At 39.7% G+C, this 26,135-nt stretch overlaps 1 protein-coding gene across 2 annotated transcripts in view; it reads left to right on the top strand.

Annotated features, from left to right (window-relative positions):
* Nucleotides 1-25,844, top strand: part of Taf2 (TATA-box binding protein associated factor 2) — a 67,995-nt gene extending 42,151 nt beyond the window's left edge. The window contains exons 22-26 of one of the 2 annotated variants that reach the window (XM_028871915.2): nucleotides 4,814-4,923; nucleotides 8,964-9,193; nucleotides 11,350-11,455; nucleotides 16,830-16,952; nucleotides 23,594-25,844. In XM_028871915.2, coding sequence (XP_028727748.1) covers nucleotides 4,814-4,923; nucleotides 8,964-9,193; nucleotides 11,350-11,455; nucleotides 16,830-16,952; nucleotides 23,594-23,853 — 829 coding nt within the window. In that variant the 3' untranslated portion in view covers nucleotides 23,854-25,844. The remainder of the gene's footprint in view (nucleotides 1-4,813; nucleotides 4,924-8,963; nucleotides 9,194-11,349; nucleotides 11,456-16,829; nucleotides 16,953-23,593) is intronic. The other variant, XM_037197793.1, reaches the window with a different exon arrangement.
* The last annotated feature ends 291 nt before the right edge of the window (nucleotides 25,845-26,135 follow it).

Raw genomic sequence — 26,135 nt, 5'->3', positions numbered from 1 at the left:
CACGTGCCATGGCGCACACACACCCTCACTACCACACAAAAAGATAGCAAAGGTTCTTATTTTTCAAGTCTCGTTTTTAGAAAGTCATTATGGCAATGAATGGTCACAGGATAAAAGTGTTTCCACACAGTGATGGCTCTCTCAGTGGTGTTTTCTATTTTGTTTTAGATAGGGTCTTAATATAACCTTGGCTGTCCCAGATTTTACCATGTAGACCAGACTGGCCTTGAACTCACAGATCTACCTGGCTCGACCTTCCGAATACACTACCATGCTTTGTGTTTTTAATGAACTTCATTCATTTATTTTTATTTTGTTTTACTTTGCTTGAGGCAGTCTTACTATGTAGTCCGGACTGGCCTCTGTCTCTGCCTCATGAGTGCTGGGACTGCAGGTGTGTACCATGATGCCCTGCAAGTATTGCTTTTCGTTTCTTAGCATTTTGTTTGTAGTTTGTTTTTGTTTGTTTTTATAGTATGTCTTCTCTTTCATTCTCATTGCTGTCACACTTGTGAAAACTTACTTGAGTAAACATCATGTGACTGCCTGCACCGTAGAACTAGTGGTAAGACCTAGATACTCAGGTGTCTAACTCTGTTTATGTCATTGGCATTTTCCTGTCCTGTTCCAAACGGAAGCATTCTGTTCTTATGGGCTTTGTGGGTTTTAAAACTTGTGTTAAAATGGCCCTCGATGAGAATGAAAACTTTTGAAGTGTATAGATTTTCCATTCCTGTTTTCGTCACAGGATACTTCAGAATTCGCTTGTGTAAAGGTGTGAGGTTGCCCAGAAGTCAGAAGCAGGGGAAACTCCCATGAATTGCAGTTCCTCTTCCACTTTAGAATTAAATGTGGTGTCAGAGATACTCCGTGATTCCCTGGACTGGTGCACTTCCCTCAAGTCATATTCTCCCGTAAAATCCCACAGTCCTATTGTGCTTAAGTACATAAATAGTTACATATGTAAACTTCATTGTCCTAGTTTGATGACATGGTCATTTTTGTTCCCTCTCCTGCTGAGTAGTTCTGAATAGTCCGGGATCCTATCTTTGCCATATCTTGGCACATAAGATAAAGTTAGCTAAATGCAGGTTAGACAAATGGCTGAGTGTATGTTTCCCTTTTCCTCCGTCATATGTATGTGTAGATATTTAATGTAATTCATGGATTAAAGAGATTTTATTTCTCCTGTAACAACTGTAGGTAGAGAAAGTCTTCCAAGATGTAATTGAAATGTTTGGGAAGCTTTGAGTCTTCTGAGCTCAATGTCTTGTGTCTTGATAGGGACTTCCTTTTTCTTGTGTTGTCTTCTCTCGGTAGAGCATTTTCAGGCCGAAGTCTGTTCTTCATTAAGATAGTTTATGAACTAAAACTAAGCAAATTCATTTTGAGTAACTTATGTATCTCTTGACATACTGAGATCTTTTTTGCTCTAAAGTTTGCTGTCAATTTTATGCGTCTGTTAGAATAAAAAAGAATTATTTGCATAGGCCAAATTAAATATTTTAATTTATATGTGTTGTTTTAATACTAAAATTAAATTTTCAAAATTGAAGTTTCCTTTCAGTAAAAATGACCTTTGCCAGGAGTAGTCACACGTGCCTTTAATTCTCTAACTCAGGAGACAGAGGCTAGTGGATCTATGTGAGTTCAAGGATAGTCTGGTCTATGTAGTAAGTCCTAGTCTGTCCAAGGCTACATAGTAAAATTCAGTTTCAAAAAAAGGGTGTGGGTGGCTAAACTACTCATACAATTGCCAGGCTGGTACATGCTTATAATCCTAGTGTTAGAAAGCTGAAATAGGAGAATTGCAGGTTCAAGGCCAGCCTGGGCTACATAATGCAACCTTGTTGCAATAAAATAAAATAGTCATACAAATTTTGGAAAATAACAAAACCCCACCAAGAGAAAAATATGCACTGTACTTATAGTTAGTGTAACCAGAAATGATAGTCCTTAGCTATTTTGATTTGTTGATTCATAGTTGTTTTATGTATGTGTATCGTTATGTTTGGTTTAGATTATATAAGCTTAATATAAAGGTAGCAGGAAGCACTCCTGTTTTGGAAGTAAAATGATCATGACCCGACTATACCTCTTCTTTGAGGTGATGCATTTATGGTCACTGCTTTTTGTCTTGACAGATTTTCAGTTTTTATTTGTTTTACTGGTTGGTTGGTTTGCTGTTTTTTGGTTTGGTCTGTGGTAGTTTTGGCTTATTGCTTTTTTTTTTTTTTTTAAATAGTGATAGGGTTTTAGGAGTAGACTGCCTCATGAAGAAAATTATGGCAGGCAAATAGAGTGATGCTTTTGCTGTTGTGGTTCCATGAACTTGTGACTTTGAGATTGGCTTTAAGTCTGTTTCAGATGTCTGAAGTATACACTTGTAACACTTTGATATTTAATCTTTGATAAATTAAGCGTGGAATACTTGTCTTCTCTTATTTCCTTTGAACATTTTGTGTATTTAGTCACTTATATTTTCCTGTTTAAAAAACATTTCTAGCAAGTAAACTTTATTATTATTATTATTATTATTATTATTATTATTTTAATTAGGTGTGTGCTTGGGTGTGTGCATGTGTGTTTTGTTGTTTTTATCCTTGGAGTTGAGTTTTTTGCTTCTTAAGTGTATATTGGTGTTCATGTTATCTGTTGTGTGCACCATGAGCATTGAGGCACCAGAGGAGGTCAGACAGAAGAGGGCAACCGATCCTCTGGAACTGGAGTCACAGGCAGTTGTGAGCCAGCTGACTGATGGGTTCTGGGAGCCAGACTCCCATCTTCTGTAAGAACAAGCCCTCTTATTCATCGAACCATGGTCTCCAGTTCCTAACATGTGAATTTTAAATGCCAAAAAAATGTTAAAGAAACATTTAAATTTGCTACAAGTTATATATGTATTCATTAATCATCATTGCTATTTTAGTGGTAATTTCAAAGATGTCCTCAGAGTGTCCTTTACAGATCATAGACATGTGCCGGGAGGTGGTGGCGCACGCCTTTAATCCCAGCACTCGGGAGGCAGAGGCAGGTGAATCTCTGAGTTCGAGGCTAGCCTGGTCTCCAAAGCGAGTTCCAGGAAAGGCACAAAGCTACACAGAGAAACCCTGTCTCGAAAAAACCAAAAACAACAACAACAACAGATCATAGACATGTTAGAATGTGTTTGTAGTGTTGTAATACCAAAAGCCTTAATGGTTGGTCTCTACGTTTTATTTTGGATATGTAGAAGTAGCTGGACAGAAACTTTACTTTTCAACTTACTGCAGATTAAAAGCTTGACAACATTAATATGCTCTAAAGAACAAAATTCCTAACATTCAGGAGGCTGAGGCAGGAGGATCACTTAAGTTTAGGAGTTTAAGACTTGCTTGGGCAACACAGTGAGACCTCCTCAAAACTCAAAGAAACTCATCCATATTTTTAAAGATGACATTTACCCATAATCCTGATCTACTCATAGAGGAAGATTTTGAAAGACAAGGATTGTGTTTATTCATAAATGTGAAAGTGGGTATATGAATATATCACTTTTTGTATATCTATTTTCAGTTGTATCTAAAGCTACATATTGCCCCCTTTCTTTTGTAGTCTTTGTTTTGTGTGGTCTTTAATCTCACATCTAAAAGGGTGCCAATAAAGTTCACACCTTCCACTTTCACATACAGGAAATGGCAGGGCCGAGAGTCTAGTATCTTAACCTACACCCAGCCCATCAGCTTTCCTTTCACTTCCTCCCGTTGAAAATCCAGCTGGATTTCTTACCTCTAGTAGTGAAGTGTAAAAACAAAGTTTGGAGCCGGACGGTGGTGCCGCACACCTTTATTCCCTGCACTCGGGAGGCAGAGCCAGCGGATCTCTCTGAGTTCAAGGCCAGCCTGGGCTACAGAGCAAGATCCAGGACAGGCACCAAAACTACACAGAAAAACCCTGTCTCAAAAACAAAACCATACAAAAAACAAACCAACCAACCAACAAACAAAAATTTGGCTGTCTTCCGTGAGTTCCACCCCATTTCTTTTCCTCCTCGTTTATATCCAAGAGTCCAATTAAGACTTTGTTTTCTTTGTTGTGCCTTATCTCCAGTAAAAACTAGATTAAAAACTTCAGCCATGGAGTTTACAGTTACTCCTGAAAACACTTTTCTTACTTGCCTCTTTCCATACAGGTTTTGTGTTTGCTTGTTCATGGTAGTGTCTTGCTATATAACATAGCCTGGCCTTGAACTTGCCACTGTACTTCTGCCTCAGCTTCCAGCCTGGTAGGACTGTATGTGCCACCATGATTTACTCAATTGCAGCTTATTTTGAAGATACTTTCCCCTTTTTTTCTGTGTTCCATCTTTAAAATTGATCTACACATTTCCATGTTTTCTAAAGGTGCTAAGATAGGAAGTTTATGTTACTATTAATTTGAACTTTTGGCCCATCTTGGAAGTGTTTTGTCCTGTTGTCCTATTTTAAGGATTTTCATACTTAACCACCAGGTTGTTGGTTGGTTTGCTTGCTTTTGTTTTCAATACTCCTAAAAAGAATGAGATTGTTAAGATTATGTAAGTCAGATTGTAGAAGACGTTGTTTACACAGTTCAGATAATCATAAAGCAAACCCACAAGATAGTTTAGTGAGAAAACATGTGATAAATATTTAGGATTTGACATAAAGCATATAGAAATGGAACCAAATACATAATTAAACCTAATGGGAAAGGAGAAAAATAGTTTTCCTATCTTCTATAGTGTTTCTTATTCATAGCACCAGTCCCCAAATGGTCATTTAGACATTCATTTATTTATTTTTCATTCTTGCAGGCATAAGATTCTAAACATGTTGACAAAGAATCCACCATTTACAAAGAACATGGAGTCTCCCTTATGCAATGAAGCCCTAGTAGATCAGCTCTGGAAACTGATGAATTCTGGTAAGAGAGCAGTAACTTTGAAAGTCCCTTGTTTTCATTTTACATCAGATTTTCAAGGACGAGAGAGAGAGAGAGAGAGAGAGAGAGAGAGAGAGAGAGAGAGAGAGAGAGAGAGAGAGTTTGTGTGTGTGTGTGTGTGTGTGTGTGTGTGTGTGTGTGTGTGTAACCTTTAGCTGATGGGCCAGGCTTTTGTTCCCACCTCGCTAGTACAGGACTTACAGGGGCATGTCACCATGCCTGACTTACATGGGTGCTGAGGATCAAACCCAAGTCCTCGTGCTTAAGTTGCGTGTACTTTACTGTGTGACCCACTCTCTATCTCCTCCTCTCATCACCCATTTCAAATAGGATACCACATTTTTACATTAAATTATAACATGTGTTAGGATATGTTCACTTTGTTTCATACTGTGGTTGCAGAAATGAAAAAATGTGAATTTTACAAGTTTTTAAGTAGTTAAAGGGCTATAAACCTTAGTCTTTCTACCTCTTTTGGTTTTTCGAGACAGGATTTCTCTATGTAACAGTCCTGGCTGTCCTGCAATTTACTTTGTAGCCCAGGCTGACCTCAAACTCACTGAGATCCACCTGCCTCTGCCTCCTGAGTGCTGGGATTAAAGGAGTACGCCACCACTGCCCAGCTCCACCTCTTTTCTATAGCTTCCCAGTTGCCTCATTCAGAGATAACTAATTTCGTTCTTATTTTTCCAGGACAGTGAGTGAATGTAGAATAAGAGACAACCTGTAGTTTTAAAGACTGCATGCTACTGTTCTACATCTCAGAGAGCATGCATCTTACTGTAGTGTGAGTTTCCATCCTTTTGAGTGAGATCAGGGAATGGAAGGACATAGTGCATAGGAGCACTAGCCCTGGGATGGGTTTGCTGAGGTTAAATCTCATCTCAGTTGTTACTCTTCACATAACTAGTTTAAAAATACAGATAGTAAAACTGGTTTCTGCAAACTGAGACATGGACAACTTGGCGTTTGTAAAGCACAATGTCTACCTCACATTAAACACTCAGTGTTATACTTCTCTTGTATTTGAGCTTTGTGTTTCTATCCTTCTCTGTTGGGGAATCAAATTCAGGATCTTGATTAGTTGGCTATATTTTCAGTAGCCTGGGTAGTCAAGAATATTTGTAAGTCACTTTTATTTAATTAGGTTATTAAATCTGTGACTTTATAAATGTCATATATTTAACGACAGTTTTTGGTATATCTCTTAATAGATTGAAATTGTAATACTGCTTTTGATTGAAAGGTTTAGTCAAGAACTAGGCTGAAATTATTTTGTTTAAATGGTTTTTGCAAGTAGAAAGATACCTGTGGGTATTTATTCTAATACTTAATTATTTATTTTCTAATACTTAAAATTTTTGAGTATGATACTTTTTCTCCTCTCTAGAATATGTAAAATTGCTTACCATGCTAGCCCATTGGTAACTTGCTGAATCAAATACTGAATTCTAATATTTCAGTTCTTTAATTTAGTTTACTAGTACTGAAATACTAAGAGCTGTATAACATTTATCCCCTCGTACAGTGCAGTAGCCATGGGAAATATACCAGTAAAGCTAGTTTGAAGAAATCTGGTAAAATGAAAGTGGATGGACTTTGTTTTTAAAAAAGAAAACAAATACCAGAAAATAGCGTGTAATCTAGTCTGAACTAAGATGCTGTTAGTTGGTTTTGGTTAGCTTTCCCTCCTCACGGAAGATTGTTAGGTGTGCACAGAGTTTAATACTTTACTTGTTACTTTGATCCAGGGGATGAGCACGAACCTCAGAAACTTTTAACTAATTATTTAGCAGTAAATCTTTGGTACAAAATGTGCCATGTCAACTATTAATATGTGACTGACCATAGTAGCTCAAAATATTGAGGGAGGCATAATCAGTTATAAAGAATTGTTTTATTATCCCTTGAGAAGAATTTTTGGACAAAAGGAATGGTATTTAAGATTAATGGGACAGTCTCTGAACATTTGATCTCATCACAAAGTTACAGTTAGACAAATTCAGTGTCCAACTGATATCTTATGTTTGTGATAATATCTAATGTAAAGTATAGTTGCTGCTTTATTTAGAAATTCTATGTCGCCACAAATTTACACTGAACAGGGAGATCAGTGAGGCCGTGGTCCTTAACAAGTTCCTGGTCAACTTTAAAATTTGCAAGTGACTGGAAGCAGTGTGAACAAGGGAAGTGACAGGAGAAGTTTGTATTTACAAAGTGATTTTGGGGAAACACTGAACATTTGATTGCGAAGCTGGACTGAAGATGATTTAAACTTCTAGATAGAATGAATCTTTTATAAGAAGTCATTTTCATATTTAATTTTCAAAGATTTTTCATGATCATGATTACATAATCATGTTAGGAAAAGTAATACATAATTGTATTATATCAATATAGATTTGAGTGTATTTGGCCTTTGGAGAAAAAAATGTGTGTGTGTGTGTGTGTGTGTGTGTGTGTGTGTGTCTGTGTCTGTGTCTGTGTCTGTGTCTGTGTCTGTGTCTGTGTCTGTGTGATGTGTTGGGGATCAAACCTAGGACCTTGCCGGTGATATGTAAAACTGTATAATAGCTATATCCTAGGCTCAAACATTTTAAAGCAACATCAGGGGTTTTCCTACTGTATGTACCATCACCTTAATAGTTGTTCTTTTAAGAATGCGGGTATATTATAAGCAAAGAAGTTAAATCATTTTTTAAGTCACTAAGTCTTGCTGGATCCTGTGTGCCTTGTTGAGTCTCTTGGGTTATCTGGTGAGCAACATATAAATTTATATCAAGAACAAAGACACTGGATTAGAAATGTGACTCAGTTGATAGAGTGCTTGCCCAGTATACACACAGCCCTAGTTTTTAATCCCTGACACCATATAAACCTGGTACCTTTCTAATCCTAGGACTCAGGAGCTGTATCAAAATCAAGATAATCCCTCACTGCTTAGTGAGCTCAGACCAGCCTGGGCAGCATGAGGCTCTGTCAAAACATACCAGTTGGCAGCCAGGTGTGGTGACACATGCCTGTAATTCCAGTACTCGGGATCTCTGAGTTCAAGGCCAGTCTGGTCTACAAAGTGAGTGCCAGGTCATCTAGGGCTGTTACACAGAGAAACCTTGTCTTGAAAAACCAAAAACAAATAAAAAACCAGCTGGCAATGGTTTGAAAGTGGAGACTTTAAAAACTGGTTTCATTTAAAGTATATAGAAGAGAACATTATAGCCATTGAGGAAAAAATACATAAGCGATAACTATAGGAAGATTTGCTTAAATGATTTCAGAAACTTTAATTAACAATGTGAAGATGTTTAGCAAAGTATTTTCTTCCTCTATAATAAACTGCATTTAGAATTATATCAAGAAGTTGTACATTTTCATATTGTGCTTAAGTTTTTGTACTACATTTAATTTGTGATTTTGTATATGTGTGTGGTGTGCACATATGTGCAGGTGTGGAAGTCATAGGCCTACTTGTGGGAGTCGGTTTCTCCTCTTCCACTCTGTGGGTCCCACAGATCAACCTCCAGTGGTCAGGCTTGGTGGTAGTGCCTTTACCTGCTTAACTACCTTCCCAGCTCATTTTCTTAGCGAATTTAAAACCTCAAATTAGGACATTTCCAGTAGTATCTGTATTAGTAATTGACTCCTGTTGTCCTAACAAGTGGGCAGAGAATGAGTGCGTGTGGAGTGATTGCGAAGCGGAAGGATGGAAAGAAATATTTAAAGCCGGAACAATTTGTTGTTTACACAGCAGGTTTTCACTTGTGCTGGCAAGATGGCCTGGCAGGGGAGGGCACTTGCCACCAAGCCTGGCGGTGTGAGTCTGGCCTGGAGTCCGTGTGGTGGAAAGAAAGAACTGACTCCTGCAGATTGTACCGACTTCCACACGTCACCACAGCACCTCTGCACATGCATGCTCAACACACGCTCTCACTCAGTTAACCAGTTGATTTGTATTTGATTTCTGAAATCGGTTTCGTAAGATTAATGATGTGGTAATAAAGTTTTCTGTGTCTGCCTCTTAGGGACTGCACATGACTGGAGGTTACGGTGTGGTGCTGTGGACCTGTACTTCACCCTGTTTGGCCTCAGTAGACCTTCCTGTTTACCCTTGCCAGAGCTCGGGCTTGTTCTTAATCTAAAGGAGAAAAAAGCTGTCTTGAATCCTACCATAATTCCAGAAGCTGGAGCAAGCAACCAGGAATCTTTGAGTAACCCAGGCTGTCATGCACAGCTAGCTGGATTTCAGAACCCTGTGAGTGTCTCGTTAGCACAGGAGACAGAGTCTCACTATGTAGCACCACCTGGGGAGGACAATGTCTTCTTTGAACCGGTCAGCTCTCTAGCCTCAGGTCACTGCCTTTTTAACCCCCCAGCTTGTGTTTGCTTAGCATTTTACAATTCATAAAATATCACAGTCATCACATGACTAAACTGAACAAATGTGCTCCAGTCTGCTTGTGTGGTGATGTAAGATTCTTTGGGACCCTCGGATTTCTTCTCTGCACACACAGTGCAGGACAAAACTGCAGACAGACTCAGTTCCGAGAGCCTGTTCCACATCAGCCTGTCTTGTACCAGACTGTTGAACTAGAGACCTGCCTGTAAGTCGTTGATTGCTGCACAGTTAGAATTGTTGGGCAGTTCTAAACAGAGTGAGCACCTGGCAAATGGTTTTGAAAAGAAAATAATGAATGAACGGATAATATGATGACTTGGGAGGAGAGGGTAGGTTACATTTGATAATTTTTAAAATTTGTGTTTTTTGCCTTTAGAAAACCCCAACTCTGCATTGTAAATTGTCAGGCTCTATAAAAAGAATGTGTGTGAATCATTTCACCCTAAAAGGCTTTTTCCAGAAATGATTTTCATACTGATGACACAGTGTCTGCCATACTCCAGCCTTCCGTTTTCAGCAGGACTCAGGCCAGACTGTTCTCGTGGCCATTCCCTGCTGGTGTCTTGACACTTGACTAAGTTATCTGGAATATAATCACGTTTCTTGTAAATGTGAAGTGTGTCCTAAGGTTTGGGTTGGGGAGAATACACATCATAATGTGTACATGGAAGAAGGCAGTCCCTTGTAAAGAGCTCTCTTGGGGGGGAACCAGTGTCCTCCTCCCACCCCACCCCCCACACTGATGTTCCCACATACGCACTTCAGGTAACAGAGAAAGCGACATCAGGAGATGCGGCCCTTTAGGGCTGGACCCATGGCTAAGCCATCAAGAGCATTCATTTGTTTACTGCTCTTCCAGATGTCCTGAGTTCCCTTTCCAGTTGCTCACAACTGCCTCTAACTCCAGCTCCCCAGGATCCGGTACCCTCTTCTGGCCTCCTGTCACTGCACACTTGTGACTCTTTCCCCTAAACACACAGACACATACACATAATTGTAATTTAAAATGATAAAAGTAAATCTTAAACAAAAACACATAAAGGGGCTGGAGAGATGGCTGTGGTTGGGAGCACTGGCCGGCTGCTCTTCCATAGGACCCATGTTCAATTCCCAGCATGCACATGGCAACTCATAATTGTCTGTAACTCCAGTTTCAGGGGATCCGACACTTTCATAGACATATATGCAGGCAAAACGCGAGTGCACATGAAATAAAAATAAATAAATAAAATTAAAAAACCCATAAGGTCCTTATGGGTGAGAGAAATCTCCAAAAGTTGACCAACACTTCTGCCCCCATAAAAGACAGGAAAGGGCTGCACATTTTACATTGACTCCTGTTAACTTTGGTCACTGGGCATGCTCTAATCTGTGTGGTTGTTACAGCTGTTTAGTTTTTGGCTCTACTACCAGCTGCTTGTATCCAGAAATCTAATTTTGGTCTTAAGTATTGCCATAGGATCATAGTGTGATAAGTGTACAAGATTGTGAGCAGGAGTAAAGAGAAGGCTGGACCCCTGGGGGCCCCACTAGAGCCTGGTCAGATACTGGAGAAGAGGAGGGAGGCTAGCAGTGAGCTCAAACTCATCATCTACGTAAGAGGTTACTGTGTTAGCTGTGTAGGACTGGTCTTAGGGTTTCCTTAGCAGGAACACGTCGGAAATAGCGAATCACAAAAGAACCCGAGTCTCCTACAACATTCCATCCAGTTTTCTAACCGACTGCATATTTCTTAACGTTTGGGAAAGTGCATCCCACCATAGCTCACTAGTTCTCCCACATGACAGCCATGGGTTTAGTTGCCATTCACAGTAATTTCCTATCGGCTGCTTCGGGGACTGATTCACCCAGTTTTTGTTTAAGTGCCTTTTTTGAAGAAAAGAGACTTGTTTTTCTTTTTAAAATCACAATGGGTCTATTCTTTGGCCTTTTTCCTCCGATTGTGCTGAAAGATAATATCGGAACATGAAGTGATACCGTGGCTCTTTCTTCTTTTGTTGTGTGTGCTCTAGTTTTCAAGTTCTCAAGACGAGGAGGAGGTGGATATGGACACTGTTCATGATAGTCAGGCCTTCATTTCCCATCATCTGAACATGCTCGAAAGGCCGTCTACTCCAGGTAAGGACAGTGTACCACGGTCTCAGGGGAGGTGGAGACTGTTGATATAGATCCGTTCTAAGGTCTGTTGTTATTTAAATAAGTGTAAAATTGAGAAGACAATATAAAACTCTTAGGCTGTATCAGTGTAATTTACACTCACAAACAGTAAATTGTAGAGAGCACGTTTTGGAGGTCTGGCCAGATGGCACAGTGGGTAAAGGCTCTTGCTGTGCAAGCCTGGTGCCCTGAGTTCAAATCCCTAGGGGGGCCCTGTGAAGGTTGAAGGCGAGACCTGACCTCATAAAGTTTTCTGAATTCCATCTGTGTATTATGGCATGCATTTGTGCTTACATGTGTGAACGCATGTGCACACATATGCACACACAATAATACAATTAACAAGTGCTGTTTCTTTTAGTTTGTTGTATTATATCAGTCCTCTACCTCATGAGCTCCAGACCAGTCAGAGCTACATGGTGAGGCTTTGTCTCCCCCTCCCCCTAGAAGATTTGGTATACTTCTGGATTTGTGTAGTAGTCATCATAACAAAGTATCTTGTTATAATATGACTATAGTTACCTTTACAATATTTTTATTTATTTATTTTTTACTAAAGGCAGGCAGTGTGTTTCATAATGCTCCTTTTTTTTTTTTTTTTGTCTGCCCATTCCATATAATTTGATACCATAGACTTGGGTGTATTTTTCAAATACCATATTTTTGTTGCTTATGCTATCTTTGTAATAGCTACAAAATGACAACTTTAGGTCTGTTTCATCCTGTGTGTGTTCACGTGTGGGTACACACGTGTATGAGATCACAACTCTGGGTGGCATGCTGCAGTCACCATCTATCTGCCTTTTGTTGATGCAGTGAGCTTCCAGGGATCTCCCTGCCTTCACCTCCCATCTAGTCATTGCTAGAATAAAAGAATGTACCAGTGGGCCCACTTTTTCTTTTTAAACGTGGGTTTTGGTGATCCAAACTCAGGTCCTCATGCCTCTGAAGCTACTATCTTACTGATTGAGTCATCTCCTCAGCTTAGATTTATTTTTTAACATTTCTTTTCTTATTATGAGTGATTTTTCTTCCTATCCCACCCCACCCCTTTGAGTATTTTTGCTCTATTTTTTTTCTGATTATTTGAAAATCCTATGCCAGTTGGTAGCGGCAGAAGCCTTTAATCCCAGCACTCAGGAGACAGATGTATGCATGAGTTCAACACCAGCCTGGTCTACACAGTGAGTTCCAAGGCTGCACAGCGAAACCCTGTCTTGAGAACAACAAACACACAACAATAAAAAAAAAGTCGTAACCCTGGTCTGTACTTTTAAATGGTCTTTGTGTTCCCTTTACTAGCATGTGAGCCTGGCCCCTGTGTCTCAGTGCATTTAGTGGGAGCCTGCGTCATCAGATGTCCCAGAGCTATAGCAGCTTGTTTACAGCCTGTTGGCTTGATAGGTTGACGTCCACACTGTGACTCTTGGTCTGTGAGTGTCCGGCCGTGAGCTGTCTTTCCTGGAGACAGTTGTTGGCTCTGACTTTTCTAGTCTGGTCCTCTAGTCTTCCCCTCTTTCAAATGATTTGACATTTTCTCATGTATTGTGATTGTGTTCACCCCTTTGCCTTTTGGCATCCCCTCTCCTTGCCCTCTGAATCTTTTATTTTTCCTACCTAGTTTTCCAGTGGCTGTACCGCTACCTAATGATAGCCCTCCTCGAGCAGTCATTAGCAGTAATTAACACAGGAAGAAATGGGGCTTTACCGATACCTCTGTCCATGATAGGAAATGTGCAGATGTGTGTAACTGCTGTGTGTTCATGGTTAACAACGGCAGTGATTCATAACACTCTTGATCTTAAGTCCTTTCTTCCCTCTTTGCTATGATATGCCCTGGGTCTCGGGAATGAAGGGATAGAGATACTCTATTTTAAACTGAACATTTATTCTTAGCACTTTGGCCAGGTATAAATCTACATTTACCATCATCCTCTCCAAAAAGAGCTTCTTTGCGCTGACTGAGGGCCACAGTAGTCTTTGACTAAACATAAATGTTTTGAAGACAGTTTGACATGTTCAGCAGTGGTGCTGTGTTCCCCACGTGGGCCCACGTTCTCCTCGTCATGACCAGGTTTATAGTATCAGGTGTCTGTCACCACAGAACAGTTGGGTACCCCACAGATAGCCATGCCACTGTTGCCCAGTAGACGTAATTCCCTGGCAGGTCAGTTTTGTAGCACACGTGGTCTACAGCTGGGTGAGACTAAGGATGAGTTTCCTTCCCAGCAGCCTACGTTGCACCTTCCTACACTATAAACATTAGTAAGCAGGGAGGGAGTTTCCAATTCAGTCCTTTCCTCATTTCTTTGTCTCCTGAAACCAAAGTATATGATATCTTCAGTAAAAAGGCTTTTAACATCTGATTCTGGTAGGCAACCTAGAACAATGACAATAGCCTGAATATTTTTTCAGGTTTATTTTTATTTGTGTGTGTGTGTGTGTGTGTGTGTGTGTGTGTGTGTGTGTGTGTTTAAAAGTACCTTCTGAAGCCAGAAGAGCATGTCAGATTCCCTTGAGTTGGATTTACAGAAGTTGTCAGTCTCTTGACACGGATGCTTGGACCTGAACTCATGTCCCTCAGAAGCACAGCAAATGCTTTTAACTGCTGGGCCATCCTGCATTCCCATAGCCTTTACTTTTGGGGGATATCTGCAACCTCTTGGCAAACAACTCCTGGGGAGGTATACTGCACCTGGCATTGGGGTTCTTGTTTAAGCCCATGACGTGTAGGAGAGCATTACTTATCCATGAAACTCATCTGTATATGGTAGTCCTCTAAGTATCTTTTGCAGTGGTTGTTTGGTCATCATGAGTTGTCTTAGTTTGCCATGTTGTGAAATGTCTATTTCTCTTACCAATTAAAAACTATCTGTGTTGACTTTAGCAGTTGTGGTTAGCAGCTGTTTACTTTCAGGGCTTTAGTGTATCTTTCCATGTTTTTCTGGCTCTTAGGGTTGCTGATGAGAGGTCAGTTGTTATTCTGATGTGTTTGTCTTTGTAAATGTGTGGCTATATTTCCCTTGTAACTTTTAATATATATAAAAGTTGTAATTTAATATATAGTAGTATATGTTAAGATCTAGAAATACTAATTTTTTAATGCTAGATCTTACATATCACAGGCTAGCCTTGAACTTGCTGTGTAACCAGTGGTGAATTTCTTATCCTTCTGCTTCTACCTGTTGTAGAATATTGTTTTAAGGTGTGTTACATTTGTTTATGCTCTGGAACATTTGTTTAATAATGCAAAAATATGTTGCATTTGTTTCACTCTATGAAGCTGTGTTATTTGCCTGTCTGAAACACCAGATGGTCTAATAAAGAGCTGAAAGGCCAATAGCAAGGCAGGAGAAATGATAGGTGGGGCTGGCAGGCAGAGAGAATAAGTAGAAGGAGAAATCTGGGAGGAAGAAGAAGAAAGACCAGAGAACAAGGAGAGGAGGATGCTAGGGGCCAGCCACCCAGCCAGCCATTGAGTAAGAGTGAAAGTAAGATATACACAAGTAAGAAAAAGAAAAGCCAGAGTCAAAAGGTAGATGGGATAATTTAAGTTAAGGAAAGCTGGCAAGAAACGAGCCAAGCTAATGCTGGACATTTACAATTAAGAGTAAGCTTCTGTTTGTATGATTTATTTCTGACCTGGGTGGTGGGCCCAAAAGAACAAAAACAACCAACAACATCTACCTCCTAAGCACTGGGATTGTAGATGTTGAGTACCTGTGTCTGGTTTTTTTGTTGTTCTTCAAGACAGGGTTTCTCTGTGTAACAGCCCCGCCTGTTCTGAAATTCACTCTGTAGACCAGGCTGGCCTCAAATTCACAGAGATCCACTTGCCTCTGCCTCCCGAGTGCTGGGATTAAAAGGCATGCGCCACCGCCAAGCACCGCCACCATGCCCAGCTTTTACATCTGGTTTTATACTAGGTGGGAACTGAATTGAGGTCTTTATACATATTAAACTAGCATGCTGCCAGCTGACCTACATCTCCAGTCTTTTTGCAACTTTCAATGTTCTTTCAAATTTTCACTGTTACATACCATGGAGAGATTTCTTCTCCGCCCATGTCTAGTTGGGGTTCTAAATACCTCTTGTGTTTGAATGTCTATTTCTCTAGATTTGAGGTATTTTCTGTTGTATTTTCATTGAATTGTTTCTGTCTTTAGTGTTTAATCTCAGTTCTTCCTTTTAGCCTGTGGATAGATGTTCTTCTTAGGTTTCATCTCTTAATCATATGCAGAGTACTTAGACATTGTGGTTATGTTGTTTTTCTCTTCCTTATTTATTGGTATTTGAATTCAGTATTTCTTTTCTTTTGGTGTGTGTGTGTGTGTGTGTGTGTGTGTGTGTGTGTGTGTGTGTGTGTGTGTTCATTCCACTGTACACATGTGGAAGTTATAGAAAAATGTGTAGAAGTCAGTTCTTTCTATCACATGGGTCTCGGGAACTAGAGTCAGGTTTGTAGGCTCTGCAGTAGGACCTTTTCCTCCACCAGCCTAGTCTTCATCCTGATACTCAGTCTCCTGCTTAGTTGAGTCTATTCTTAGTGGCTTCAGTGTAGTTTGTACTTAATTTATTTTTTCCCCAGAGTTAATTTAGCAATTAAAAAACACACAGTTTCTCTGTGTTCCCTGACTGTCCTGGAACTCACTTTGTAGACCAGGCTGGCTTTGAACTCACAGAGATCTGCTTGTCTCTGCCTCCCAAGTGCTGGGGTTAAAGGCATGTATCACCACTCCTGTCTTAGAACCCATTTTTTATTATTATGACTTTCCTTTCTCAGGTCATGCCTAGGCATGTTTTTAGTTTTCATCTTATGTAAGAGTCCCAGGGTCCCTTGTAGAACACATTCTGGTTTTTTAATAAGTTTGGGACCAGAATTTGACCTGGATTCTGTTATAATCCTGTTTCATGTTATACCACTAAACTAATTCTTACTTTAAATGCATTTGTAATCCCTACATTATTTTGATGTGTTCAGTAAATTTGATAGTTGAAATGTTTTTAGAAATTTTTACAAACTATATGCAAATGCCAAATAAATAATAAAATATGTGAATGGCTTCTGCAGCAGAATATAAGGTCTAATTTGTGTATTCAGCAAGTCTTTCAAGTTTATTGCTACTCCAATATGAATTTCCTCAGATTGAGGCAATTTAACAAAGGATTAAATTACTTGTGATCTTTAGTAGTAGCCTTAATATTTCTCGTATTCATTTATGATTAGAGTTTTACTAGGATTAAACTATTTCTGGTTTTAAAGCTTACATGTGAAACCCGTCAAGCTTTTTTTCTGCTAAATATATCATATTTTCCCTTTCGTTTGATCTTTTAGGGCTTTCTAAATATCGACCATCAAGCTCCAGATCTTCCTTGATGCCCCAGCATTCATTAGGCTGTGACATCATACCAACCACAAAACCCCAGTGGAGTATGGAACTGTCCCGAAAGGGAACAGGTGCAGTTTCCTGGTTTTTTGTTTTGTGTTGTTTTATCTCAAGCAAATCTAAATTCAGAGTTAATTTTTTTGTTATTTTTTTGTTTTTGTTTTTATTTTTCAAGACAGGATTTCTCTGTGTAGCTTTGGAGTCTGTCCTTCAGAACTCGCTCTGTAGACCAGGCTGGCCTCGAACTCACAGAGATCCGCTGGGCTCCGCCTCCCTAGTGTTGGGATTAAAACCATGTGCTACCACTGCCCAGCTTTGTTTTTCTTTTTCTTTTTTTTTTTTTTTTTAAACTTTTTTCTTTTTTTTTCAGTGTTAATTTATCAATTAAAAATACTGTAAAGATAGAGAACTTAGTTTTCTTGTAATATATTAGTTTTATATTTTGTAAGTCTAAAGAGTGTTTCAGGTTAGTGTTTATCTGTTTCAAAAATTTGTGTTTCTGTCATAGAAAATTTATAAATAACAAGAAGAAAAATAGATGAGAAAAAAATCACCCTTCATTATGCTGTTGCATACCCATTGTAATAACTATAACTGCTTGCTTTTGCCTTACAGTCAGATGTTAACTTCTATACAAACCTCAGAATCGGTATCATTGTACCTTTATATAATCCACGAATTAACCACTTACTTCTCACCCATTGCTCAGGATTGCTATTTCAGTCATGAAAACTTAGTGCTAGACATACACAACTTTTATTTAAAGTATTCCATTCAGGGCTGGCAAGATGGCTCCATGGTAAAGGTGGGTTCTGCCAAGCCTGACGACCTGAGTTTGATGGAAGGAGAGAAATGAAGTTGTTCTCTGAGCTACACACACACACACACACACACACACACACACACACACACACACTTAAATTATTTAGGCTTTCCTAAGAAAGGTTGATCAGCTCAGTCATACTTACTATGTATTCACTCATTTACATGGTCTTCTGCTTACTGTGTTCTTTGTTGCTTCTTAAGTGAAGAATATAATCCAAATGAATAGCAACTGTCGGATGCTATCAACTACCAGGACACAAAGATTAATTTTCGAGTGTTGAAGGAAAAGGAATAGAAAAAAACACCCCATTAAGCAAAGTCACTTCTGACGAGTGGTTCTCCAAAAGTTATTAGGAAACCTTAAACACCTATGGATTTCTGCTTATGTTTCAGTGGGTGGATTTTGCTTGTTTTATATATGGTTTTGTATGATATGAACAGAAGAGTAATGTTTATTGATTTGAGAAAGGAACTTGGGGGCCAACTGTGATTAATAGTAGACTTCAGCCAAAAGCAACAGCTCAAAATGCTTTAGTGTTAAGACCATACATAGACCCAGAGCCTTTGTGAGGTGTGTACATTTAGGTAATAGAGTCAGTCACACACTATGTTTCAGAAGGAATCTAGCTGGGACTTTGGCTTGTGTTTCCAGGAATGAAGGGATTGGAAGATTCTTCCCTTGGCTCCTCCCCTCATTCCTCCTTCCTCACTCCTCTTGCCTCTTTTCTTGTTCTTTTCCTTCTCTCTCCTTCTCAGGTGTGTTATGTGTGTGTGTGTGTGTGTGTGTGTGTGTGTGTGTGTGTGTGTGTGTTCATTCTAAACTCTGTGTGTGTGTTCATTTTAAACTGTGTGTGTTCATTCTAAACTTTGTGTGTGTGTGTGTGTGTGTGTTCATTCTAAACTCTGTGTGTGTGTTCATTTTAAACTGTGTGTGTTCATTCTAAACTGTGTGTGTGTATATTCATTCTAAACTGTGTGTTCATTCTAAACTTGTGTGTGTGTGTGTCGCTGGAGATTGAACACAGAACCTTCTACATGTTCTAAACTACATCCCTAACTTCTGTGCTCTTGGCTTTTGTTTGGTACAATTTTGCTAATTCATCATACCTATTACATGTTTACTACACACGGGGAGTTTTCTGCTCATCTAAAGTTTTGGCTTATGGAGTTTCAGACTTATTGACATTAGTTTGGAAATGACTCTTTGACCTTCTCCTCAGCTGTGTCAAAGTCAGCTCTGCATTTCCTAGAGTCAAGTCGGTTCCTGTTCCAAAAAGAGTTTGAATACATTTGTTTAACTTTTCTTAGTGATGTGATGTGGCACATGAGCTGTGTAAAAAGCAGATCTTTAACACTTAACGTGTATGGTTTGTATCATTGTTCTAGTACTACTTCTAAGAATACATTTTCACTTTTATTTTCTAGTTTCTTTGTGGTATTGTCCAGTCTCATCATTTTGGAAGATCAGAGAAAGCTAAATGTAGGACTAGGTGTGGAGGCTTGGGGACATCTTGGAGGCGATGGGTTCCAGGGATGGAACTCCGGTTGTTAGGCATGAGGCACCTGACCCACTGAGCCATCTTTCTGGTCCTTAAGCTGTGGTTTATAATGTTCTTAGTGTTCCTTAAGTATATTGGTGCTGCTAGCTCCTGAAGGCTGTTGATAGCACATGGTAAAAATTCACTGGCAATATTACTTAGAAGATTTTGTTTACAAAGGGTAGTATTCTAAAGGTGTGTGTGTGTGTGTGTGTGTGTGTGTGTATGCATGTGTGTATTTTGAATTTCAAATACAGCTTTTTGCTAGCACATCATTACACTGGATAAAGTAGCTTTTCTAAACACAACAAATAAGCAATAGGAGTATCAACCTACTTCCTTTCTCATTTGTACATTTATTTGTGTGAGTGTGGATGCACTTTTGTTACAGTACGCCTGTAGAGGAGTTTGCAGGAGTCTGTTCTCTCCTTCTGCCACTTGGGGTCCGGGATCAAACTCGGGTTGTCAGGCTTGGTGGTAAATATCTTTAGCTGCTGAGCCATTCCGCTCTCCTGGAAGACTAGAAGGGGCCTGCCTGGCTGGTATAACCATCTTTCTGTGGGATCAATATTTACAGATCCGTCTTTTGGGATGTCAGAGATTCAGTGTTAGTCTAAACTAAGAAATACCAAGTAAGTTGGTCCTAAAGGGCAGTTCCTCTCTTCCTGCCTCCTATTGGAGCTGGGAATATGTGGGAGCAAGATTAGTCTGTGGCTGAGTTAGGTTCCTGAAAGAGCACAGTGGTAAGAGAAGGTCTAGCCTCCCTTCAGTCTCCAGACTGGATTAAAGAGCACGTGTGGGCTTTGTGGGCCAGGTCTAGCTGAGCTCTCTTTTATTCGTGGTAGCTAAAACTCACAGAAAGTTTTGCCCTGGTTGCCTAAACATGGAGAGACAGCATATACAAATCTGGCCGAGCTACACTTGTCTGTCATGAACTATTTAAGGAACGCTCCTTTGAGCAGTGTGCCTTTCCTCGTTTATGTTGTCCCCTCGGTTTCAGAGCTGTTGAGTGGGGGTCCCTTGCTTCCTTTATTCACAAGGTGAGGTGACTTGTCATGTCTCAAGGACTTAGAGCCAAGGAGCAGGATGATATTCACCAACGGAAATGTGTTACAGACCTCATCTAGGAGGGTAGAAACAAAACAAAACACGATGCTTTAAGTAAGATGGAGAAGACATGCATATTTTGTTGGTAGAGGACAGTGATGATGTGCTTTTACCACCACTACCCCCCTCTCTCTCCCCCTCCCTCTCCCCCTCCCTCTCTCCCTTCCTCCCTCCCTCCCTCCCTCCCTCCCTCCCTCCCTCCCTCCTCCCTCCCCTGTGTATGAGGGTAAAGAAGATATTTCAGAGTATGATTTTGTGGAGGCAATGGGTCAAACTGGGGGATAACAGAGGAGAGGTGTAAGAGTGTTTCCCTTCATAAACTGACCCCGTCCCCTTTTTCCGGAGGGAAGGAGAACAGGCAGGAAAGGCTGTGTGGTTCTGTGACTGACAGATTGGTCACGTGGAACCTCTCCCTCCCAACACTGAGCTCTCTGTGTTCGCTTCGAGGTTGGGGCCCACAGGACTGTCTCCCAGGTTCATTGAGTGATGGCAGGCATGGAGAGCAGAGGGAAGGGGGGACGTGGAGCAGCAGGAGTTCCCTAGTGCTTTCTGTGTGAAGAGGAGAGTCCTGCAGCTGCCTCCTCAGACTGCTGCATTATGTAATGCCTTCTTGCATAATTCAGAAAGCACAATTCTAGCACTTGAAATCTTACTTTGAAATTAAAATAATTTGTTTTAAAAGGCTTGGACGCTTTCCCTAGAGATCTTTCTTTTGGAACTCAACATGAAAAACAGACTTTTTTTTTTTTTCAAACTTTAAATTACAATGATGTGTTTCAACATCTTATTTTTTTTTAATTTGATCTAAAGAATCAAAGAATAGACTTCTTATCTTTCCTAATAGAAACTACTACAGGCTTTGTCTTAAATATGAACATATACCTCCCCAATGTAAAAGAAGTCAATAAAAATAGTAGATTGTCCACTGTTTCTTAAGCATTCTTATCAGATGGACTGCAAAGCTTGCACGTTGGGCTTTTATTAAGTACTTTTGTTTGTTTTACATATGTTAAGTTGCCTACAGCTTGTTTGTTTGTTTGTTCAAATTTGGTCTTAGGGAAACTTTTACATTTGACAGATATCTTTTGTATCACAAAATGGACAAATTACAGTAGTTTGAATTATAGTTATCTCTTCCACTGCTATATCCGCTATCTAAAATAGAAAAGGCGTTTCACATCACTGAGGGGGCTTTGCCAGCTTAAAAGTGAATCCTACTGAGCCATGCTGAACCATCCCTATGGCTCTTTTTTATTTTTAGAGTGTATTTGTTTAAATCAGTGCCCACAGAAAGTCCACATTGCAATCCTTTTATCATTTATCTTTTTAAATTTATATTCTAGTCCATATCTTTCTCTCTCCACCATGCAATGTATTTGTTAAAGAAATCATATTTTTGTCTATAGTTTTCAGGTGTATAATTTTTCTGTTTATTTGTGGTAAAGTTAGCACAATGGAGTTCTTTGTAATTTCTGTAATTACAGTCCTATCTAGACATGTAATTGGATTTAGGTTTGTCAGTAGTGTGTATTTCCATTTGGAAATACCCAATATCTGGTTGACTCTTATATGAGGTTAACTATTGTGTACATTTAGGATCTAAATGTATTAACTCATTAAGGATTACAAAGTAATGTTATTCTAATTAATCTTTCCATTTTTATTTATAGGATGACTTATTTCTATAAAGCTAAATTCCTCATCATTATTACTCAGTGGTAGGAGCCATATGGGAAAGTCTAGATAAACGTCTAATTTTCTCTGTACATTCAATAGTTTTTAAAACAGTGAGTGCATTGACCAGCATCCTTTAATGTTGATCTCTTTCAGTTCATAATACTTATTATCCAGGATTAGTATTGAACTTGATATATCTTTAGACAGCTTTTGAGGTTGACTCTGAGTCAGTTGGGCAGAACTTTAAGTTTCTTGCTGTTATATCTGGGGCCTCAGGCTCATCTTATAAATATTCTGATTCAGACTGGAACCGGTGCTTTGTCACAGGAACCGTTGATCCTGTCACCCAGATTCTTGAAGTCAAGCACAGTTCAAGCTTTGTAGTCCAGATAGCTTAATGTGAGCTATGAGGCCTGCAGGTAAAGATGAAGTCACCTTTGAAGTGGTTGTAGGTATTCCCTAGAACAGAGTAAACCACAGACATCCATGTGGCCTTTGCCTCTGCTGGGCAGCACAACTTCGAGGATAACCGCTGGCTTCTCTGAATTCCCAGCAGGTTGGCCAGTGTGTAGGAGATGATGAAACCTGTGCAGCACAGGCCCTGAGGCTCCGAGAAGCGCAGACAGTCAGCTTAGGCAGTCACCGCGCGTGGTTGATGGAAATGGCAAACAGTCAGCAGGGAGCTCAGCTGTGTGTGGGCCTCGAACACTGCTCCCTTGCCCTGCTGCCTGGCTCTGCTTTGTGAGACAGGAGTCTGTTTTCTGTACGTGTAGCCTGAGGAGCATACTTAATTCATTTAAGATTGAAATGAAGATCATATGATAGCACAGTTTCATGACTGTTAGAGTTTCCTCAGTCAGCAGATTACTAGAACTGAAGGGGGTGTTTGAGGACATTGAGTTGCTTTTTCAATGAGATTCAGTACATCCTAAGGCTAAGCAGACAGACTCATCTAGAACACGGTCTTCTCGTTTTCAGTTCCTGTCTTTTTACTGACATGAGTCTAGTCTTTAGGAACATTTCCCTTCACAGCCTCCACTCTCCTGGGTCTCTACCATGTGTACTGGATCTTCAGAAGAGTTTCCCTTTATCTATATATTCCCAGAAATCACCTAAGCAACTAAAGGAGTATTTCATTTTCACCAAGATACCGTTATCAGTAACTAAGATAGTGTATTTGTGTTTTAATAATTTTCTAAGTCTAAGTGACTCAATAAAGTACTGCCCTCCCCCATAATAGTTTAGGGCAGAGCAATATTTGAAGGAGTTATATTTTCATTGGCCAGTATAGATTTTAGTATATAGCACTCAGGTAGTCATTATTGTTTAATCATAGTACTTAGAAAATACTAACCTTCAAAGGATGATTTGCTAATACACTAGCATCTGTTATAATTTTTTATAGGCTGGATGGACCTGAGTTAGTTGACTTCTGGCCAAGTGGCAGTTCTGTTGAACTGGTTAAAATTGTGTTTCAGTACTTCAGGAGACTGTCGCCGGCTTCCTCCTAGGATAGCCGTCCTCCGTACTATCAACAGACATTCATTGGTGTTTTCCTCTTGAAGGTAAAGAGCAGCCTTTGGAGATGGGTGTGCACTCCATGGTAGCAGCTCCACTCTCAGTGTTTGCTAAGGAGTCGACGTCCTCTCGGCACAGCGAGCACCATCACCACCATCACCACGAGCACAAGAAGAAGAAGAAGAAGCACAAGCACAAGCACAAGCATAAGCACAAGCACGACAGCAAGGACAAGGACAAGGAGCCCTTTGCCTTCTCCAGCCCCGCCAGCGGCCGGTCTGTGCGCTCCCCGTCCCTCTCGGACTGAAGCCGAGCGGAGCCCTTCCAGAGTCCAGCCCAGAAGGCGCTTCTAACGCCCGGTCCTCTGTGGATATAGAGAAACCCAGAGTGTGCTTGAGGTCTGGGCATTCGGTTTCTGTTCTCTGTATAACTGGGATCTAAGTAGGAACTGGTTTTCTGGTTCTGGGTGAACTGTCCCACCCCTTGTTTCTTCCTGGAAACACAGAGTGACTTCTTTTTAACAAGAGCCCTCATATCCACCGCAGATCCATTCACATAGTGATCTCCTGTGGACTGCCAAGGTCAGGTGTGCTTGAAAGCCTTGGATGGGTGTCATGGGCAGAAGGACATTTCAGCAGAAGTAACTGCCAGATCTGGGATACCCAGTGTTTCCGTGAAGTGCTGAATAACACCACTTGGAATTGCTGGAAAGACGGACTTTTCTGTAGGACTCATCCTTCTTGGCTGCTTTCTGTGTTAGCCATAGAAAATAGTACCATCATTTATGAGCAAAGAATCTTGTATTTCCTTTTACCCTAAAGTACAAAAGGTTTGGAAAGAAATTATTTTTAAAAACATTTGATGTAACTATCTTTTGATAGTACATTTGGTGATTTTGAGCTTGCAATTTATCAAAACAGTCAGATCCACTATTATTCTCAAATCAAGATGTTTAAATTACATTTTGTTTTGTCTTCCATTAAGTACAAGTGATGTGTTTATATGTAAAATATGTGTTGCTTAATGTGGACAGTTTACACACATGATTCGTATTCTTTCTAAAATTACTGTGTATATAAGCCAGGCATGGTGCTGCATCCCTGTAATCTCAGTATTTGAGAGGTCAAGGTAGGATCGTTCAAGACCAGCCTGAGATACATGAGAATCTGTATCAAGAAAGCAAAGTAACAAAAGTTACTATTGATAACAAAATAGGATAATTTAAGATGGTGTGTTTATTTGTTATTTATTGGCTTGGACATAATTCGGCCCACCTTGGAGTATAACAACAACAGTTCAAAAATACGTGTGCAGTGTTTGGGTTTTATATTTTTAACAGTTTGTATGGTTGTATGTTTTGTCTTTGTTATTTTGTTTTTTTGGGATTTACCAGGTTCTCTGTTAAATTTTTTTTCATATCCAATTTTTGTCATTTCCCTTGTTATTAAAATATTGGACTAAAATCTTATTCTCAGAATAAATATTTCAAAAGGGATCCAATAATGCTGACTTTTAAATAATAGATAACTTTTTAAGTTGAATATTCTGCTTTTGTATCACTATCATTTTTGTGACCTTCCTGAGTGTATGTGAATAATGTGCCAGTGCACATTTGGGAAGAGCTCTGAACTGAGTGGGATTTGAACTGTCCACAGTAGCAGGGTAATTTCTGTGGACTGAGATGAGGGTAAGGTCTCAGCAGAAGAAACAGTATTTAAGATACTGCAAGGATGTGTGCAGGAACTAGAAAGCAGTGAACTTGACCTGGACTGTGAGCACACAGGAAGTGTGGCCAAGTGGTGTGTGTTTGCGTGAGTTGAGATCTCTCTCTGCAGTTCTGGCTCTGTGGAACTCACTGGAGAGCAGACTAGGCTTGAACTTACAGAGATCCATCTGTGCCTTCCAACAGCTGGGATTAAAGGCATGTGCCATCACAGTTAGGCCTTCAACAGTTAGGTGTTGAAGGGCCTAAATGATCCTTACTGATTCAGATTAATTACATGTTGGTCAATTCCAATTAGTTTGAAAAATGGAAATTTTTATATTATGGTGTGCAATAACATGGCAGACAGAACTTGGAACTTTGACATTTCAAAAGAATTTTTTGTGTCCTGGGCTGAAGAAAGTAATATTAGCCAGCCGCTGTATACATAAGGCACAGGACAGGGGCTTGGATTCATCTGTGTAATTATACGCCAGATACTCAGAACAGAAACTTCCCCGAAAGAACATTTTATGGTGACTCCAAGTTACTTATGCTGCTGGTTCATAGTAGACAATAAAAAAATTGTCTCTGGATTTGAGAATTGCTGATCATACCTGGTCAACATAAACATGAGTGTGTCTCAGTCTCCTTCCCCAGAGGCAGTTTTTAACAGTATTTTGTTATTTGGGGCTCATCATATACATTTACCTACATGTATACATAGAGTAGCTCTTTAAACTCATGACAGCAGATGATACACTCTTGCAGAAGTTGGTTATTTTTATATTTATTTTATGGTTTCAAAATGATGTCATAGTAAAAAGGTTTATAATTCTGATTCTAGAAGAATTCTCATTTTGTTGTTTAGAATATTTTTTTAAATG

Source organism: Peromyscus leucopus, chromosome 20 (genome assembly GCF_004664715.2).
Source record: "Peromyscus leucopus breed LL Stock chromosome 20, UCI_PerLeu_2.1, whole genome shotgun sequence".
Classification (NCBI taxonomy): Eukaryota; Metazoa; Chordata; class Mammalia; order Rodentia; family Cricetidae; genus Peromyscus; species Peromyscus leucopus.
This window is presented reverse-complemented; position numbering and strand designations above follow the sequence as displayed.